This window comes from Rhamphochromis longiceps, linkage group LG12, assembly GCF_057381845.1.
Source record: "Rhamphochromis longiceps isolate RC_006_pf linkage group LG12, R_longiceps_female_GT1.1, whole genome shotgun sequence".
In the NCBI taxonomy this organism is placed as follows: domain Eukaryota; kingdom Metazoa; phylum Chordata; class Actinopteri; order Cichliformes; family Cichlidae; genus Rhamphochromis; species Rhamphochromis longiceps.
Window position 1 is genome coordinate 36,286,374 of NC_140568.1, and position 19,880 is coordinate 36,306,253.

The 19,880-nt window shown below is 39.5% G+C and overlaps 1 protein-coding gene across 1 annotated transcript in view; it reads left to right on the forward strand.

Moving 5' to 3' along the window:
• The first annotated feature begins 3,162 nt into the window (after nucleotides 1–3,162).
• Nucleotides 3,163–19,880, forward strand: part of aacs (acetoacetyl-CoA synthetase) — a 40,978-nt gene continuing 24,260 nt past the window's right edge. Inside the window, exons 1-9 of the mRNA XM_085426130.1 lie at nucleotides 3,163–3,481; nucleotides 4,498–4,601; nucleotides 5,283–5,403; nucleotides 6,372–6,485; nucleotides 13,992–14,089; nucleotides 14,679–14,793; nucleotides 16,603–16,684; nucleotides 16,765–16,918; nucleotides 19,307–19,387. Of these exons, the coding sequence (XP_085282256.1) occupies nucleotides 3,343–3,481; nucleotides 4,498–4,601; nucleotides 5,283–5,403; nucleotides 6,372–6,485; nucleotides 13,992–14,089; nucleotides 14,679–14,793; nucleotides 16,603–16,684; nucleotides 16,765–16,918; nucleotides 19,307–19,387 (1,008 nt within the window). The 5' untranslated portion in view covers nucleotides 3,163–3,342. The remainder of the gene's footprint in view (nucleotides 3,482–4,497; nucleotides 4,602–5,282; nucleotides 5,404–6,371; nucleotides 6,486–13,991; nucleotides 14,090–14,678; nucleotides 14,794–16,602; nucleotides 16,685–16,764; nucleotides 16,919–19,306; nucleotides 19,388–19,880) is intronic.

Sequence of the window (19,880 nt, forward strand, 5' to 3'; positions counted from 1 at the left end):
CCTCTGCTGTATCATCCATGTGCTCTCTGGCAAACTTCAGACGGGCCTGGACATGCACTGGCTTCAGCAGCGGAACACGTCTGGCACTGCGGGATTTGATTCCCTGCCGTTGTAGTGTGTTACTGATGGTGACCTTTGTTACTTTGGTGCCAGCTCTCTGCAGGTCATTCACCAGGTCACCCCGTGTGGTTCTGGGATCTTTGCTCACCGTTCTCATGATCATTTTGACCCCACGGGATGAGATCTTGCGTGGAGCCCCAGATCGAGGGAGATTATCAGTGGTCTTGTATGTCTTCCATTTTCTGATGATTGCTCCCACAGTTGATTTTTTCACACCAAGCTGCTTGCCTATTGTAGATTCACTCTTCCCAGTCTGGTGCAGGTCTACAATACTTTTCCTGGTGTCCTTCGAAAGCTCTTTGGTCTTGGCCATGGCGGAGTTTGGAGTCTGACTGTTTGAGGCTGTGGACAGGTGTCTTTCATACAGATGATGAGTTCAAACAGGTGCCATTCATACAGGTAACGAGTGGGGGACAGAAAAGCTTCTTACAGAAGACGTTACAGGTCTGTGAGAGCCAGAGATTTTCCTTGTTTGAGGTGACCAAATACTTATTTTCCACCCTAATTTACGAATAAATTCTTTACAAATCCTACCATGTGAATTCATGGATTTTTTTTTCACATTCTGTCTCTCACAGTTGAAGTGTACCTCTGGTGCAAATTACTGACCCCTGTCATCATTTTAAGTGGGGGAACTTGCACAATTGGTGGCTGACTAAATACTTTTTTGCCCCACTGTATATGTTTCATATGGGTTTTTAGACATCAGTTTTTCAATCTATTAGGAAAATATTGAAAAAGTTACATCTAAATACAACCGTCTCCAAATGCAGTGACATTTATGCATTTAATTCTACTACAGTCAAGCTCCCAAACCAGTAATATGTTCAACTGAATAGCAACCCCTGATCACAGAATGTTTGTATAAGTTATGCTGTTGCTTTGATTCATGTACTTTCCCCATGTGAATAAAGCACTTTGTAGGTTTACGAATACATTTCTATACAACCACAATGCAAGCTGAATCTAAGTCTTATACAGTTCTGTGAAAAGTTTCCCTCCTTCCTGATTTTTAAAAGAATTTTTCTTTTGGTTTTTTGTTTTGCATATTTGTCACACTTACATGTTTCAGATCAATAAACAAATTTCAATATTAGACAAAGACAACCCAAGTAAATACAAGATGCAGTTTTAAAGCGCACATCTATCCAAACCTAACCAGGCCTGCATGGACAAAGTATGTGAAAATTTCCATTTGCTAATTGTAAACTGCCATGGAAAAAATGAATATCCATGCTTCTCAAAATGTGTAAATTCAGCAACACGTCCTTTAACCAGACTTATAAACACATATGTATTCACACACACACAAGGACACATTCGTTGTCCTTCCCTATTTGTTTTTGCCTTTTATCAAGGTATACTCAAGGCATGTTGCTAAGAGACTGAGATATAAATGCAACAAATCAAAAGACACACTGGGGCTATTCAGAGCTCCTCAAGTATTTTATTGTCTTTGTTGGCTCCAGGTAGAATGGCCATGAGGCCTTTGGTATTATAATCTGGACTCCAAAGCTAGGAAACTAGAGATTTTCACTTCATGCTTACTATCATGTGTACATGGATATTTTAAGGCTATAGATTGACATCAGTGGATTACAATTCATTTTGGGCTTGGGGATTAATATCAATATACAAATTAGTATTAATATAGTAACAGAAAAAAAACTATTGGTATATTATGTAATCTAGACTAGAACAGTCAGGACATGATACAACTATATAGTAGCTTTTCCATCACTTAATGAAAACAAGGTTGGATGACACCACCACGCAATAAGGAGTGTCGTTATTTCTCGATTCTAATTGGGCACACCCCTCAAACCGGACCCCAACATTCTTGCTCTTTGACTGGTTCAAATGCTTTTGAAACCACATCGTGAACCTAAAAGACAGCCTTCCCTTGACGCCTAGAAGCCAGTCCGTTGACAGCTATGCGCCTCCCACATAGAGCGATCTGTCGGCTGATGTGGAGCCAGTGCCCTGAGGACCAATCGAAAGCCTTCGCTTTGCGTGCGGGAGATGTTCAAGATTTCTGCAACTGCAGCTTTTGTGCGCGGGTTAAAGAATGATAACTTTTAATGAAAAGAGGCATAAAGGGCCAGTGGTGGTGGTCAGCTTTACCTCTCCAACTCCAAACTGCTCAACCCGAGCTGTCCCTCTAACATACTCAATTCTCTCAGTCTTGCACACAGCCAACAAAATTTTAACATCTTCATCTCTGCCACCTCCAGCTCTACCTCCTGTCGTTTTGTTAGCGACACTTTCTCCAAACAATACACCATAGCAGGTCTCAGTACTGTCTTGTTAACTTTCCATTTCACCCTTGGTGCTATCCTTCTATCACAAATCCCCCTTGACACTCATCTTCCACCCTGTCCATTGTCTCTTCAGTATCCCTCTTCAGCGCTGTCTATTGCTTTGAATGGTGGAATTAATGGCTTTAAGATAATTTTTCTACCAATTTTAATCCTTGGATCTTTGACTGGCTGTCTAAAGGTGACTTAAATTCCTCTCCTCTCCAGTGCATACCTCCACCTCTCATGGTTTTCTTCGGCCTCCTTGATCATCTCATTAAGTATCAACATTTTGTCTGCAAACATCATTAAAAAATATCAACACAATAATGTAAATGATTAAGCATGAACAACAGCAGAAGGACCGTGGCAATCTGATAAATACAGTCAGTCAATGATGATGTGTTACAGGTGATCACCAATATATTGCTCAGAATTTGCTTGTTACTGTTGCATATTTGCATCATATCAACATTTTATTTAACATGTATTGATGAAAAATATAATATTTTGGTCAGGTGTAAGGCCTCCTTCTTCAGAATCATCGTTATTTATTTAAGATAGGATTAAAAGTGTGCATATATGCCTATTGTGACGTCTGAAAGAAACGAATTAGGAACTGTTGCTTGCATTCTTCGTAACACTATCAAACACTTGTCAACCAAAGTCGATCTTGAACCGAACTTGCCCTGCTACGTGACGACGCCGGGGCGTGGCCTCTCAGTTTTCCTAGGCAGCCCCACGCTCTCCGCTGACAGTGAGTGTAGCTACTGTCACGCACTGGAGTGTGGTGCCATTCAATCTGAGAGGTTAGCCTGTGATCTAATTTACCCAGAGCAGTCACCTCAGGAGCACTTAGCTTTTATACGACGCTCGGGACTAGTTTTAACTCGTTGTTAACAGGCGACAAAGGGACTTGACAAAGATGTCCAAAGACACGGAAGGAAAGAGTGAGAAAATTATGGATATGGAGAGCAAGGTTCTGTGGTACCCGGATTCTAAGAGGAACACACAGATGGATAAGTTTAGGATACAGGTCAACCAGGACTACGGGCTTAATCTGGGTGAGTGGGGTCAGAGGGAGGGAGCCAGACAGGCTCCAGAGTAGGTGTGCTGGAGAGAATACAAGTCGGATTATTGAGCCTACGAAGCTGCATAACTCAGCCAGATAGAAAAACAGAAACGAGCAGCATCTCTCCCTTTTGCTATGTGTCAGTTCATGTTTTAAAGGCAGTACGTTACCTCACAATCGGCACAGTGTAGTGATGGCTTGCGTGGAGCATTTCAAGCTAGCTTATTGCCATTTGAACACATGTAAAGAACATGTATAGGCGGTGAATCAGCATAAACAAATCTACGAATTTATTGTCTTAGAAGAGTTTTATTAAGGATGACCTACAACCACTCTGACACTCCCTGTTCAGTAATTATTAGCCGTTTACAAGCCTGTGGTGTTTGAATTACTTCCAGCTCGGAACTGAAAGACTGCGCCTGCAGAGCTGCCAGGATGGAAGAGAGCGGCCTGTTTCAATGGTCTTTCTAGTACCGTGACATTTTAAAGAAACAGGATTAAAGGAATGCTGAAAAACATGGTCAGCCGGCTAATGAATAAGTAGAGAGGAGATGAGGATAGGATTGATACATCAGTGTAGATAGCCGGAAGGAATGTGTAATTGAAACAATAAAAATAGTATCATCCTATTTTCAACGTGCTGATATCCAGATTTCTATTTTCCTTAATCTGGTGTTCCTAATTTCACCAGGTGTTCTGATCCTTACAGTATTCCTACAGTGATTAAGTAGATCTCATGGACAGCAAAACCTTTCCTGTAAATAAAAAGATCTAGTTTTCAGGAATAAGGACCACTTCTCTCTGCTGAAGGTTTTCCCAGATAAATTGCAATTTTATTTTGAGTAAGGATTTAGGAAAGAAGAGATACCAAAATGTTTCATATCAACATGTTTCAGTTGGTCTAAGCCTAAGGGGTGCTTACACTAACGTTTCCTCTTATCTCTACAATAATACAATAAAAATTGGAAACTTTTGTTCTCAAATAATGACGAATCTTTTGTCTTCTAGCCAACTACAGTGACCTGTACCAGTGGTCAGTGGACTCCTACCCAGAGTTCTGGGGAGAGGTTTGGCGCTTTTGTGGAGTCGTAAGCTCAAAGCCATATGAAGAGGTGAGTCCAACCTTCATGTATGGCATAACCTAAAAATGGGAATAGAAACATGTGTGTATTTCTTATCCCAGTTTTAAAGCCAAAGACTACATTTCTAAACAGTTTAGGTCACTAAAACATATAATATTTGATATTTTACTGTACATCAATATAATGGTCATGCTAAACTGAAAACCCAACTAGAATTGAAGTAAGGTTCAGTGATTTTAAATTATGATAATTATATAATTTCCTGTTTCATCGTCTTAATGCTGCTTAGTTCCAGGATATACCCTCTGACGTGGGTGTGTGAGGTAATAAATAGTGTCTCACACCGTAGTGTGTAGTTCACACGCCCCTTCTGTACACATGGTTAATGTTTCCTCTTCACTCTTTTGTCTAAGCAGACAATAAATAGAGGACAGGCAAGCAATTAGCCAGTCAATCAAACGTTTTGTTACAGTCTTGCACTGTGGGCTGCACTGTTATATCCCAGTGTTGCCTTGGAGTTTTCTAGGAAATTGTTTATCTTACTTTTTAAATTTTGTCCGCAATTCTTAAATTTTGTTGCAAATACAGTAAAAAAACAGAAAAGGAGAGCATAGCAGTTGTGAAACATTATTGTCTGGACAATTTCACGAGAAAGATAGAAAGCATCAGAGCTTCTCTGATGTGTCGCTCCCCTCCGTGTGTTTTTATCAGGTGGTGGATGTATCCAAACGCATCTCAGATGTTCCCGAGTGGTTTAAAGGAGCTCGGCTCAACTACGCTGAGAACCTGCTCAAACATGCAGACCATGACAAAGTGGCTCTCTACGCTGCAAGTATGTATATACTTAAGAGTATATTATGCTGATGAAGGTATAAGAAATTAAAAAGGACAGTTCTGCACCGGGATTTATGATGCTTTAATGGGGGATAACTTCCCTAATCCTGGCGCCAACTCCACACATGTTAATGGGAATTTTTAAAATGACACCACAAGGCACCGTATCACACAGATTGTAATTACTTAGTGATTTATTTGATTTTCGTGTGTGTTTGAGCTTTTTTTGTGGAGAGTTGGGAGGGTAGTTGGGCACAGGATTGATGCGTTGTTGTGCATGAAGCTTCATACGTCACTTTGTTATTAGATTAACGGTTCTCTGTCAGGTACTAATGGATAGGTCTGCTTTTATTGCTATGTGTGCATATATATATGAGGCGAAGTGGGCCCTTGCTCCTGTGTGCAAGCTCCCTCAGGAGCTGTAACACAATTATAAGAAGCCCCATTGGTCACAATGCTGTGCAGCCTCTAAATGTCAGTAAACTATTACTTAGAGAGATAAGAGGACTCTTCCTGTCTGTGGTACTGGATGATGTTGCTCTTTCTTTCTTTCTTAAAAATCTTATCTTACCCATATAACTCAATTTTCTGGAATGTGCGAGATGCCAGGTTGTGACATCAGATACACTGGGCAGTCACTACCAACTTTTTTTTGAATGAGAAGGATAACAGGTGCAAAGGGGCATGTGATCTTCTTGTTCTACCCTAACCAAGCAGTTGTAAGAGGCTAAACCTAACCAAATAGTTTTAGTGCTTAAACTCAACCAGTGGTAGAAAAAGGCTTTTGAAGCTGATAAACCTGCAATATGTGCACCACTCCTCTTGCAACTTTATTGCAACAATATCAAAAATCAAGTGATTAAATTCCTGTTTACTGATTTGCATATTAACCTTTTGGATGTTACAAAAATGTAATTTTGTTTCTGTGTAGGTGTCTTAAATTTACTTTGTGTTTTTGTCTATCAGAGGAGGCAAATGAGGAAATTGTGAAGGTGACTTTTGGAGAACTGAGGCGTGATGTGGCGTTGTTTGCTGCAGCCATGAGGAAGATGGGAGTCCAGACTGGAGACAGGGTCGTAGGTGAGTCTCGTGTTTAAAGCCTGGTAGCCACACACTGGTTGATAGCTCATAAATTAGTTCACTGTGATGTATTAGTTTGTTTCCATTTAACTCCTGTCCTTTACAACCTCTTCACTTCATCCCTTACTTCTCTGTCAGTGTGTTCCATGTACTCACTGGGAAGGTTGGCTGGCTGTTTTGGCTCAGGTTGCAGCCTCTTTCTGAATGGCACCATTTATTTTTTCAAAGTTCATATTTGTATAGGGAGGTGCTTGGTTTTTTTCAGCCACCACCATTAAGTTTGTTCATATAGAGTTAAGAGTTCAACCTTCCAGTGAACAGTAATCTTAAAAGTTGTAATGCAGTTGTTTACATCTCTCAAGTCATTTTTTTAAATTAAGTATTTTATTTTTTACAATCTGGGTTTCTTTTGCAAGTTTGTCTGTATCACTGCTGCTGGCTGCGGAAACATACACTGGGCTATCTGGCGATTAGATACGTTGGAGTTTTCAAGCACAGACTGTGGACTTGGTGTGTGGCGAACTTATTATCAGCATCATTCCAGTCTGATTATAGCTGTTGTAGTACTTATGATTAATTAAAAAAATTACATTTACAAGATCCAGATGAGTATCATTAAATAATGAGACTACCTTTTGTTTTGTTTTGGGGTTTTTTTGCCACCATAAAGTTTTTGAATTGTTCGTCATTTCTTCACCTGCAGTGGGTTCATACTTTAAAGGTGAAGCATGGTTCGCTACACTGAGCCTTATCAGTCACTGTCTGTGTTTCATTATGTGGTATGTAACAAAAATCCAACAATGACACGGCACTTGCCATTTTCTTAGGTACATCTGTTCAACTGCTTATTAAACCAAATATCTAATCAATCTCCCAATCACACTGGAGCAACTCCGTGCTTTTCAGCACGTAGGCATGGCCAGGGCAGCCTGCTGAAGTTCAAACTGAGCATCAGATATGGGAAGAAAGTTGTTTTAAGTGACTTTGAACATGGCGTGGTTGCTAGTGCCAAAAGGTATTCCTGAGAATGTCTGAGTATTTCAGAACCTGCTGATCTCCTGGGATTCACCCACACAACCATCTCAAAGAGAATGGTCTTCATAGAAAAGGGGGGGAAAAGGGAACATCCAGTGAGCGTCACTTCTGTGGGTGAAAATGCTTTGTTCATGAGAGAGGTCAGAGGAGACTGGTCAGATTGCTTCAAGCTGATGGCAAAGCAAGTCAAATAATCACTCATTTCAACAAAGATATGCAGAAGAGCATCTGTAAAAACGTGGAACCTTGAAGCAGCTTGGCTACAGCAAGAGAAGACCACAGTAGGTCCCACTCCTGTCTAAGAAGGAAGCTAAGAATAAGAAACTGAGGCTACAGTGCGCATGGGCTCAGAAAAATTGGACAATAGAAGATTGTTTAAATGTCAGAACATATCTGAGTATTGTTGCTGACTGTGTCCATCCCTTTATGGCCACAGCGTACCCATTATATGATGGTTGCTTCCAGAAGGATAATGTACCATATTACAAAGCTCAAAAATCTAAGACTGTCTGAATATAACAGTAAATTCACTCTATTCACCATCAGATCAGATCTCAGTCCAATAGAGCACCTTTGGGATGTTTGGGATGTGGCAGACTGGTAGATGTCATGGAAATGAGTGTCTATTAACATGTCTATACTGTGGTATTATCAGGGAGTTCAGTTATGCTAGGATTTTTCAGATCTTAGTATGTGTAACAAAATATTCTGACCATCATCAGTAGGGTGCTAGAATCCAAAGTCATAAAATAAATCAAGGAGGGGTTTCTGCTTTTGTTACAAGGCAACAATGTGGTAAATCTCTAAGACTGTTTATGAGCTTATTGTTTGGTTTCTGAGCTGGTCCTGTTGAGGAACGGTCAGGGTGTATATGAAAGGTTCTGGCTATGTGTGTTCAGAAGGAAGATGAATATTGCGGTAGGGAGATCCATTAGCTAAATGACCTGTTCTCTATGGGAATCTCATTAGAAAGACGAGAAGGATGGAGAAAGGCAGAGGGGGGCTAGAGAAACAGGGAAAAGGAGAGAGACCAGCTACATCATTCCTTTTTTCTCCTTTATCCCAATTACTTTCCTCGCATGTCTAAACAAGAGTGTGTGTGTGTGTGTGTGTGTGTTCAAAGTGTTTAAGACAGAAATGTCCTTGTCCCCCAAGTTGTGACTGAAATGTCCTGTCAGTGTCTGTAATCCAGGAGATATATAAGCACTTAGCTGATGAAGCCTGGCATGCTTTATAGTGGACCCTGGGCCAAATGCGCGCGCGCACACACACACACACACACACACACACACACACACACACACACACACACACACACACACACACACACACACACACACACACACACGTATTCTCCCTTTCATGTGCTTTTCATTGCTCTCCTTGGTCGCTTTAACTTCAGCATAATCCTACACTCTGTTAAGAAGCCCCTGTCTTGCATGACCACCATTCAGCCGCTACTTCTTTTGATTTTTGTGTTATTTAAACACATACTAAAACTAAACTAAGTATACGGAGAATAAGTGTGTTTCAGTTCTAGCAATTGCAGTGTAGTTGCATTTATGTATTAAGCTAAAACAAACAGAAGGTTTAAAAAAAATTGCTATTGGCTACCCTGTTAGACTTCCTTGTCCAAGAATAGTTTGGTTTTAATTTGGTTGGTTTTAATACTAATATTAATATTAAAAAAACAAAAGGTTCTTATGTTACCTTACTACTACTGAGAAGTATTAGATCACATCTCTAAAATAAAATTTGTTTTATTTATTTTTATTTTATTATTGTTAATTGTAGTAACGTCTCTGGTTTTACAGATCAATTTTGACTCGTGCGTATTTACTTTAAGAAAAGGGTTTTTAAAAAAAGTGTTTCTATTTTTTTAAAAAAATGTTTTGTTTTGGACAATATTAAACACCAGTGTTGGTGTCTATAAAAACACATGTTGAAGAAAGTGGAGTGGTGTCCTTTACCTGCAAAATTTCAGGGGGCAGCTCAGATTAAAATCTATTTGCTTGGTTGTGTTTTTATTTTGCTCACCATGGTATGTTTCCTCCTGGGAAGTTCTTGTCCAACATCATAGATGGCAAACAAATTGTTACATGTGATATTGTGACCCCTGCAGTCCAGTAGTCATATCAAGGACTAGACGTTTTCCTTTCATTTTCTCAAGGAATGCCACTCGCAGGTTTGCCTTTTCCAAAACTTCCAGTCCTCTTCAATTCCATGCATAGCTGGTTTTTGATTGCATCACATTATGTCATATTCTCCTGACTTGCTGAGCATTTATTGCCAGAAGGAGCATTTTCCATGGAAAGGGGCAAAATATTCATCTACTGTCACCTCTGGCCTTGGGTTGAACATCAGTGAAAGGAGCTGGATCCATCTCTTCCGTATATCCCTAATGTGAGCAAGCTTGTCAGATGTTGCTGTTGTTGTAAAATCTGAGGACGCTTGATATTATTCTAAAGGTCTGAAGTGATATTGTTGCCTGGAAAATTTGGTCTTTAAGTGATGATGTATGAACACTGCTTCTGGGTCCAAACTACTCTGTTTATTAAGGCTGTTGTGTTTTTAACATGTTTTAATGCTCTGTATCTTGTTCTATTTAATCTGAACAAGCCCCTAAAAAAAGGCAGTAATCATTGTTGGCCTCTCTCGGTTTTTGTTACCACTATTCATTTTAAAGCTCAGTTTTTAAAACTTTACCATGTAACTACAGCCCAGCCCATGCAGCAGTAAATGAATGACTAACCTCGTCTTGTGGATGGATTATCTCAGTTGTTCTCCCGACTAAATTTTAGTCCGTTTACAGCATCTTTTTCCTGCCATGCAATTACATTTGTCCCTAACCATCGGGAACCCTCACGTTAACTTTTACTGAATGGAAAAAAGTTAGTGTTCATCCTCATGCTTCACTGTGTTTATATGAATGCTTACCATAGCTGTGTAGCTATCCACCATGTAGCACATCATTATAGACCAGCTACCTCAACTTTGGTAGCCCTACAGAACGTCACCGTTGTTTAGTTTTTTATCTTCATTTATGCTGGAAACAATATCAGAGCTGTACGTTTTAATTTTTTAAGAAATCCCTCAGTCAGATCATTGTATGTTATGTTTGGGTGAAAACTAGCGATCCAACTCCCTGCTAACGTCTAACTCCGTTAAATTTCATAAATTCTGTTTTCGAGGATGCCTGGATGTTAAACTTGATCGTTACACCTGGTGGAGCAGCCTCACTGATCATTTTTATTAAAGGTGAAAAACAGTTTTTAAATCTCAGTGATGCTGCAGTGTTTGTTTGACTTTGGGACCTGAAGCGGAGTTTGGATCCGGAAACAGCTCATGAACTCAAACTTAAAGACCAGATAGTTCTGCCTGTTGATGTTTCCCAGTGATTATCAGTGGTGTCGTTGCTGGATCTGTACATTCCATCAAAAGGAACACCAGTATAGGGCTTCAGGTAGGGCTGTTCGATATAACGATATATATCGGATGATGTCTATCGTTTCCTAGCACGCTATCGTTAGTTTCGTGTTGTTGCAAATAAACTGTTTACAGCAATATCTTTTCATCGTTTTGATCGTAACTGTAGTGGCTATATTCATTTCTTAAAGTTCTTTCTTTCTTATATTTAATATAACCACACTACAGACGGACAAGCACCTGTTTTTACGTGTTGTCGTTAGCAACAATGATGGTAAAACCATCGCGTGGCTCCGCCGTCCGCTTGTTTGTTTTCCACGTAAACCTTTCACTATAAAGCTCAAGATCCTGTTGAGACTTTTCAAAATAAACTGAATCCGGTGAATGAGTATGCAGAGAATTTACGGATGAGAAGCAAAAAAGAGCCGTCAAGTGCTAAAAAAATAGACTCAAACGTTAGAACAGGCCTTTCGCCACAGTACACCGTGTAATAAATACTCACAAAGAAAACGGCGGCCGTTACAACCTATGTCTAAAAATGTGTAGTTTCATCATGCATCAGTTAAAACACTCGACTCCAGCTACACGACGCCCATCTGGAAACACTTCATGCAAGTCGAGCTGCCCGAGATTCACAGAATTTACAGAAAATGTTACATTTTTGTGATTTATATCGTTGTCAGGACGATAAATGTCTCATATCGGGATATGAGATTTTGGTCATATCGCACAGCCCTTTTATTCATCATCACTGTCATTCTAAATGTCGCCATTGACTTTTTTTCCTTCAAGGTCTGTGATAGCAATGGTGACTTTCTTTGGTGACAATAGCATAAACCGATCAAAACATGTCTTGGTGTCACTTATTCTTGTCACAGCAAACTGGGTAATGCCAGGGGTCATTTGTACCCCTGGCATTACCCAGGGGTACATGTACCTCCTGGCTTACATGTTGCCCTGCCATGTAAGCCAGGAGGTACTGGATCCAAAAGATATAACCACTTGGATTTGTATGTTTCAGCAGAAGCAGGAGCAGCTTCAGCACCTGTTACCTCCTTATCAGATGTATCTATATTTATCTAAATCGTCGTCCTGCTCAGAAAGAGGGTCATCCATATTGCTGTTGATGCAGAAGATATGATCCAGAGCTTGATTTGTTGTAAATCTTCTTATTTTTGTATGCTACAGCCTGGAGATTTGTACTCTGCAAGTCACCAACTAAACTGAGTTGGTCCGTACATTACATATCTGTACATTTCCATCTGGAGATTTTCAGTGAGGCAGTGGGGATAAAGGGGGCTGTTTGTTCAGGGAAGGAGACAAACAGGTAAATAGAGAAGCCCCTAACTTCTCTCTGACAGTGTTGGTGAGCTCAGAGTGTGTTCATGATTTCAGTTTTAGCACTTTGATTTTTTTTTTATAGTGTTATATTATAACTGGTTCAAAACCGACAACACAAATATCCTAATTTTCACCAGAGGATTTTATAATTTAATGAAATTGTTCTTTTCTTTTTTTGTTTTGTTTAAATAAAGTTTAATTTGAGACTCCTGACAAAGTCAAAAAGCCTTGATGCAATAAAATGAATTTAAAAAGCACTTATCTACAAAACTTAAAAACGGGAATCACTTCACTCAGCAATTCCCAGCTTATTTAAAACCTTGCAGGCTGTATTCAGTATATAGTTTTCAGTTTTACCCAGGTATTTACTTAAATAATTCTTTTGTTTTAGAAAAGAAAGCATCATCGAATCCTAGTATCCAGTGTGGTTAAACAACTGCATCACACTAAAGTGCTTATTGTCAACATGAGGAGAAATTTGTCTCTAATTCATTGCCAACATGCACGTATACTTGACAGCTTAGCATGCATGAATAAACAGGTAGGGCAGTGTGTTACACTGATGCGTAAGCAATACTCTCACAGTGTAACAAAGTAGTCTTTCATAATAACAGCCACAGAGGTCGTCAAACAGGATTTTGTAGTAAGAATATGATCCGTGACGTAATTTGCTCCCGGCTAAGGTAAGGAGATATTAGTCTAGGAGCCAACATAGCAGGGTGGTGATCTGTCAGCCCAAGATGTTATCAGGCAGTATCAGCATCCTTGTTGCAGCAAGAGTATGCATAACAACCATAAAAATCAATTTATACATGGAGATTATCAATATAGTTGCTATTTGTCTTTGACCAGTCAGCTTGTCTAGCAGGAACTACCAGTTGTTTTATGTTTTATTAGTTTAGATAAGACACATTATGAACAGCTCTATGTTTAAAGGTAGCATGGTAGCTCCAGTCATGTGTTTATTGCTACTTTGTCATGCATGTCATAATGATCTAGCTTTTTTTCCTGCTCAAATGAAACATTGATCACCAAAAATCAAATGCAGTAGATTTGGTAATTTTCTGAACTTTTATGATGACTGGAGGCTGGAGGGAAGTTAATTTGAACAGTTTACAGTGGGATTGTCCCAAAAACACAAAATTAATTATTTCTTCTTTAATTATTCTCTGTGGGCTTGACTTAGTCACCATTTCACTTATTGATCTGGGAATATGTCACTGCAAGACAGTAGTTATGGTCTCAGTTCAACTTGTTCAGAATGAAATATGCCAGAGTATTTCCTCGCTCTTCTTTGTATCCAGATTGTTTTATTTCACTGTCTCTCTCTCTACACGTGTTTCTTCTTCATTTCTTTGATGTTTTCCAATATTCTGTCATTTAAGTGTGTCATTTATGTGAACTGACTGTGAAGTTTTTCAGTATGACTACAGATAAGACTACAAAAGACCAGCTGTTTTATTGTACTAATTTTGGATAGCATATGACTACAGAGCTTGACAAACAAAGCTAATTTTTGCTGCTTTGAAATCAGATTAATCTATGTGCATTCTGTCTCTGAAGTGTTCACTGTGTACTTTTACTACTTTTCTATATCTTTATATTTTTAAAAGTCATCATATTGATTCCAATCTTTTAATAAGGAAACCTTCATTTAAAATTCTGCACTGAACTGTATTATCATCCTCTCTCTTCCCGTGTTAGGCTACCTACCCAATGGTATCCACGCAGTGGAGGCAATGTTAGCAGCAGCCAGCATCGGAGCTATTTGGAGCTCAACATCTGTTGACTTTGGAGTCAATGTAAGGACTTTCCTTTATTTCTTAATTTATATATATTTGAGTCAGACTTTTATTCCCCTCTGCTGTATTAAAGCTGTAATAAACCAGCTGTATTTAATCTGACATCTTAGATGTAGTTTATATATTTGTGGATGTAAGTTAGGTAGTAGTATACCTGTAGCAGTATTAGGGTTGTTGTATTATATTTCCTCTTGGTCTTTCATCTGCTCTTATTGGAGGATCGGGAAGTAAACCTTGCCTTTGAGATTTCTTTCCCAAAAGTCTTTTTTTGCCTTTGGTCTCGGTATTTTTTGAGCTTCTACTCCCCCTACTGGCAGATCCGAGAATTACCATTGCAACCATGAAACAAACCTGTGGATTTGGATTCTGCTCTACTCTTGTTTCCTTTTTGTTATAAAATGTTTTTATTTTATTATGTATGTTATTATTCTATTTTATTATTGTATCCCATTATTATTCTAGGGGGGTTGTTTGTTTGTTTATATGTTTGTTTTTTCTCTGGAAGGTGTGTGTTTTTCTCAGAAATAAGGGTTTTATGTATATTTGTTAAATTCCTAAATTTGAACTCTGTCCTTCTCTTTTTTTTCAGGGTGTCCTTGACAGGTTTTCTCAAATTCAGCCTAAACTGATCTTCTCTGTTGCTGCTGTAGTGTACAATGGGAAAACACACGACCACATGGAAAAGCTAATTAGTGTTGTGAAAGGTTGGTTTTCATATTGGAGAAAGACATTTACCAGCAAATTATGTATATATATACATGTATGTACAGTGGGGCAAAAAAGTATTTAGTCAGCCACCGATTGTGCAAGTTCCCCCACCTAAAATGATGACAGAGGTCAGTAATTTGCACCAGAGGTACACTTCAACTGTGAGAGACAGAATGTGAAAAAAAAATCCATGAATCCACATGGTAGGATTTGTAAAGAATTTATTCGTAAATCAGGGTGGAAAATAAGTATTTGGTCAATAACAAAAATACAACTCAATACTTTGTAACATAACCTTTGTTGGCAATAACAGAGGTCAAACGTTTACTATAGGTCTTTACCAGGTTTGCACACACAGTAGCTGGTATTTTGGCCCATTCCTCCATGCAGATCTTCTCGAGAGCAGTGATGTTTTGGGGCTGTCGCCGAGCAACACGGACTTTCAACTCCCGCCACAGATTTTCTATGGGGTTGAGGTCTGGAGACTGGCTAGGCCACTCCAGGACTTTCAAATGCTTCTTACGGAGCCACTCCTTTGTTGCCCGGGCGGTGTGTTTTGGATCATTGTCATGTTGGAAGACCCAGCCTCGTTTCATCTTCAAAGTTCTCACTGATGGAAGGAGGTTTTGGCTCAAAATCTCACGATACATGGCCCCATTCATTCTGTCCTTAACACGGATCAGTCGTCCTGTCCCCTTGGCAGAAAAACAGCCCCATAGCATGATGTTTCCACCCCCATGCTTCACAGTAGGTATGGTGTTCTTGGGATGCAACTCAGTATTCTTCTTCCTCCAAACACGACGAGTTGAGTTTATACCAAAACGTTCTACTTTGGTTTCATCTGACCACATGACATTCTCCCAATCCTCTGCTGTATCATCCATGTGCTCTCTGGCAAACTTCAGACGGGCCTGGACATGCACTGGCTTCAGCAGCGGAACACGTCTGGCACTGCGGGATTTGATTCCCTGCCGTTGTAGTGTGTTACTGATGGTGACCTTTGTTACTTTGGTCCCAGCTCTCTGCAGGTCATTCACCAGGTCCCCCCGTGTGGTTCTGGGATCTTTGCTCACCGTTCTCATGATCATTTTGACCCCACGGGATGAGCTCTTGCGTGGAGCCCCAGATCGTGGGAGATTATCAGTGGTCTTGTATGTCTTCCATTTTCTGATGATTGCTCCCACAGTTGATTTTTTCACACCAAGCTGCTTGCCTATTGTAGATTCACTCTTCCCAGTCTGGTGCAGGTCTACAATACTTTTCCTGGTGTCCTTCGAAAGCTCTTTGGTCTTGGCCATGGCGGAGTTTGGAGTCTGACTGTTTGAGGCTGTGGACAGGTGTCTTTTATACAGATGATGAGTTCAAACAGGTGCCATTCATACAGGTAACGAGTGGGGGACAGAAAAGCGTCTTACAGAAGACGTTACAGGTCTGTGAGAGCCAGAGATTTTCCTTGTTTGAGGTGACCAAATACTTATTTTCCACCCTAATTTACGAATAAATTCTTTACAAATCCTACCATGTGGATTCATGGATTTTTTTTTCACATTCTGTCTCTCACAGTTGAAGTGTACCTCTGGTGCAAATTACTGACCTCTGTCATCATTTTAAGTGGGGGAACTTGCACAATCGGTGGCTGACTAAATACTTTTTTGCCCCACTGTATGTATGTATGTATGTATGTATGTATGTATGTTTACTGACAGTAGTTACAAATCAGAATTTCTGCGCAACTTGCTGGCTTTAACTATGTTTGAGGATTAAAGAGAATATAAAACATTAGCCTTTTTCGCTCTTTCTTCTAGGTTTGCCAGACTTGCAGAAAGTCATTGTGATTCCTTACGCTCGCACCAAACATGAAACTGACCTTTCCAAAATCCCCAACAGGTGTGTGTCTGTAAATATAATTACACTGTTTTTAAACTGAGAAACAAAAAGAGACATGCTCTACGTCTATTTTTTCACAGTGTATTTATGGATGACTTTTTGGCATCTGGGCGTGGCGAGGGTGACCAGTTCCCTCAGTTGGAATTTGAGCAGCTTCCCTTCAATCATCCTCTTTTTATCATGTATTCCTCTGGAACCACAGGAGCTCCTAAATGTATGGTCCACTCTACTGGGGTAAGAAACACAATGGCTTGCACTTGCTCTGAATTAAAAGTCTTTAGTTTAAATACACAAATACACAGTATTTTTCACATACATAAACACAAGCACACTGCTGATAACTATATAATAAAAAAAATCACAATGCCATCACTGATTAAAGCCCATGGGTTGCTGTGTATGCTTGTTTGTCCTTGTATAACATAAAACATAATTGCTGTTTTTGTAGCTCATGCTTTGTTAATGCTCCACAAGGGGTAGAGGCAGAGGCAGCTGTCTCACTTACTTAGAAAAAACCCACTCTGGTCACATCTGTTTGCAAAGCTCTCCTGGGCTGACCCATGTGTAAAGAGTCTGATCCTCTCTAAAAGACTAGATTAATGTTTTCAAGAAGACAAATAGGGAAAATCTTAAGGAAGCATTTGTTCAGTAAAACATCACATCATCATTAGTCAAACATCAGCGCATCAGTCAGCAGATTGCAGATTGATGCCCAGTTGTCATGAGATTATGGATTGCTGGATTTCCATCTTGTCAACATTGAAAGCATTTCTCATTTATGCTGTTAAACTTTAAAACAGAATAAAAAAAAATCATTTAGTTGCTGGATGATTTGTGATGTGTGCTATAGAAATAAAATGTCCGCGATTACACACATCCTGCTTAATATGAGAAAAAACTGTTTTTATGACTTGGCAAAATATGAAGGCTTATTAATGTTATGATATTCATTGTGTGAGTGCAGATTACTTCATAGTCTTATATGTATTGTTCTTTTTTGAAAGGGCATTAATCCAATTTATTATTTTTTAATGCTGTTGAACATCTTACTGAGATCACTTTTAGCATCCTAACAAAGCAGCTCCAGTAAGACATCTGCTGAAGTGGTCTGTCGTTTCATTCCGCTTCCCAACACAAGGTGGCAGCAGACCTCCATCAGCAGATCCTAAAAAAGGTTACTTGCTCTCCAGAGAGTGCATGAATGACATTTCCCTGCAACATACCACATCAGAGGTAGGGCTAGTGTGAGAAGAATATTTGATTTCAAAAAGACCACTGGACTTGGAAAGCTGGAGCACTCACCATTTCAAAAGGTTTAACCCACTCAAACAAATGCATTCATGCATTTTCACTAAACAGTTGGTCTTGCACTCTGTCTGTCTGAGGGAAGTCTCCCCCCAAAAACAGAATTTTTTTAGGACTTTTTCCGTTATCTTGTAATAAAATAATTGCGACATAAGAATACAACAGTGAGTTAGGCTCAGCATATGAACCAGAAGAAATGGAAAGCATACTCTGAGAGAATGTGAAAGGTTTCTTACCGAGGGCTCAGGTACACTACAAGCCACATTCCAACAGCACTTTATTCTTTAAAGGCTTTTACCTGTCATGCACACACTCACATCCTGATGGGTGCATCAAGAGCAATTTAGGGTTTGGTATTTTGCCCAAGGCCAACTTGACAGCCGGGGATCAAACCACTGACCTTCCGATTAGTAGATGACCCGCTCTACCACCTGAGACACAGCTGTGCGGTTCTTAAAAAAGAAAAAAATTCAATTACATTTTTAATGGGCTCATACTTTGCCTCTCTGCACCCAGTTTTTTTCCTTTCGTCCTTTTGCTGCTTCCAACTTGGCTTTTAGTCTCTCACCTTCCTTTCACATTGGTTTTATGCTCTAAACTTGCATTCCTTTTTCTTAGTTCTTCTTTTAAGATCCTCATCAGGTTAGTTTCCCTCTGCTTTCCCTTCTCTCTCCTACAGTATAGCTTCCTTTTCTTTCTTTCCCTTATTGTCTCTCGCTCTGTCCCCTTCTCTTTCCTTTGCCCCCACCCCCCCTTTCTCCCCTTGCAGCCGATAATTGGACAGTAATGCGTTGGTGAAAACATTTCGTACTGTGACGCTGGCAGTCCTCTCTGGCTCAGCCAATTAGCCTGGGTACTGTTGTGCTTTCTGCTTTGTTACGGCTCTGTTAACATGCTGTCAGTAACAAGATGGCACGCACCAAAGGATGGGTATGGCAGCTGAGTCCAGCTAAAGACTATATGCACACACAAACACACGAATACTTGGAGCACCTGTATCTATGTAAGGATGGGCTCAAAACCGAAATACACGGTCAGATACTTGCGTACCCTTCACCAGCAATAATAATGTACCCAGCTGTGATGTGCTGGAGACTGTAACACTTAACCACAAACTTCCCTTTTAGTCTAAAAATAAAGTGTCATGTGTCGAGGCCTTGTCAGAACTGTTGCATAGAATTTTTTAAATATGAGTGACACGTGTCAAATTTGTGTCAGCTCAAATGAACTAAACTTTACTCACAGATAATAATGAGATAAATCGACCATTAGATCATTAGATTACTCGTTAGTCTCTAATACTTGTTGTCTTTTTAGGGCTCTCTCATCCAGCACCTGAAAGAACACATTCTCCATGGCAATATGACCAGCTGTGATGTCATCATTTACTACACTACGGTAAGCTCACAACCTGTTCAAAGTGACACACTCATGGTTTGAATATTTTCAAATACCAGCTGGTGTGTAATGTTTAAAAGTTTAACTTTTCATGTGCAAGTCGGGTTGAAAAGTCTGAGATTACTTTCTTTTACTCATGTTTTTTTTTTTAAGTATTCATTGGATTATGTGAAAATCTGACAGTTTTTTTTTTTTGATGTGGTGTCCAAGCGTGCACCAACTTAAATTTCAGTGAAGTTCCAGCTATTGGATTCAAGTAATCTGTTGAAATATATACATAACAATCTTTAGTCGATGTATCTAAATAGCGTATTTTATTCCTAAAAAGCAGTCAGAAGGACAAATGATAATTATTTAGAGCAAGTCAGAAGATAAACATCATGAAAAGCAACAACTCATCAAATGTTTGGCAATACCGGCATAAAATAAATTAAACTTCTTGAGACATTTTCTTTAAACTGATTAATTTACTGAGTTTCAGCAGTTTCAGCGG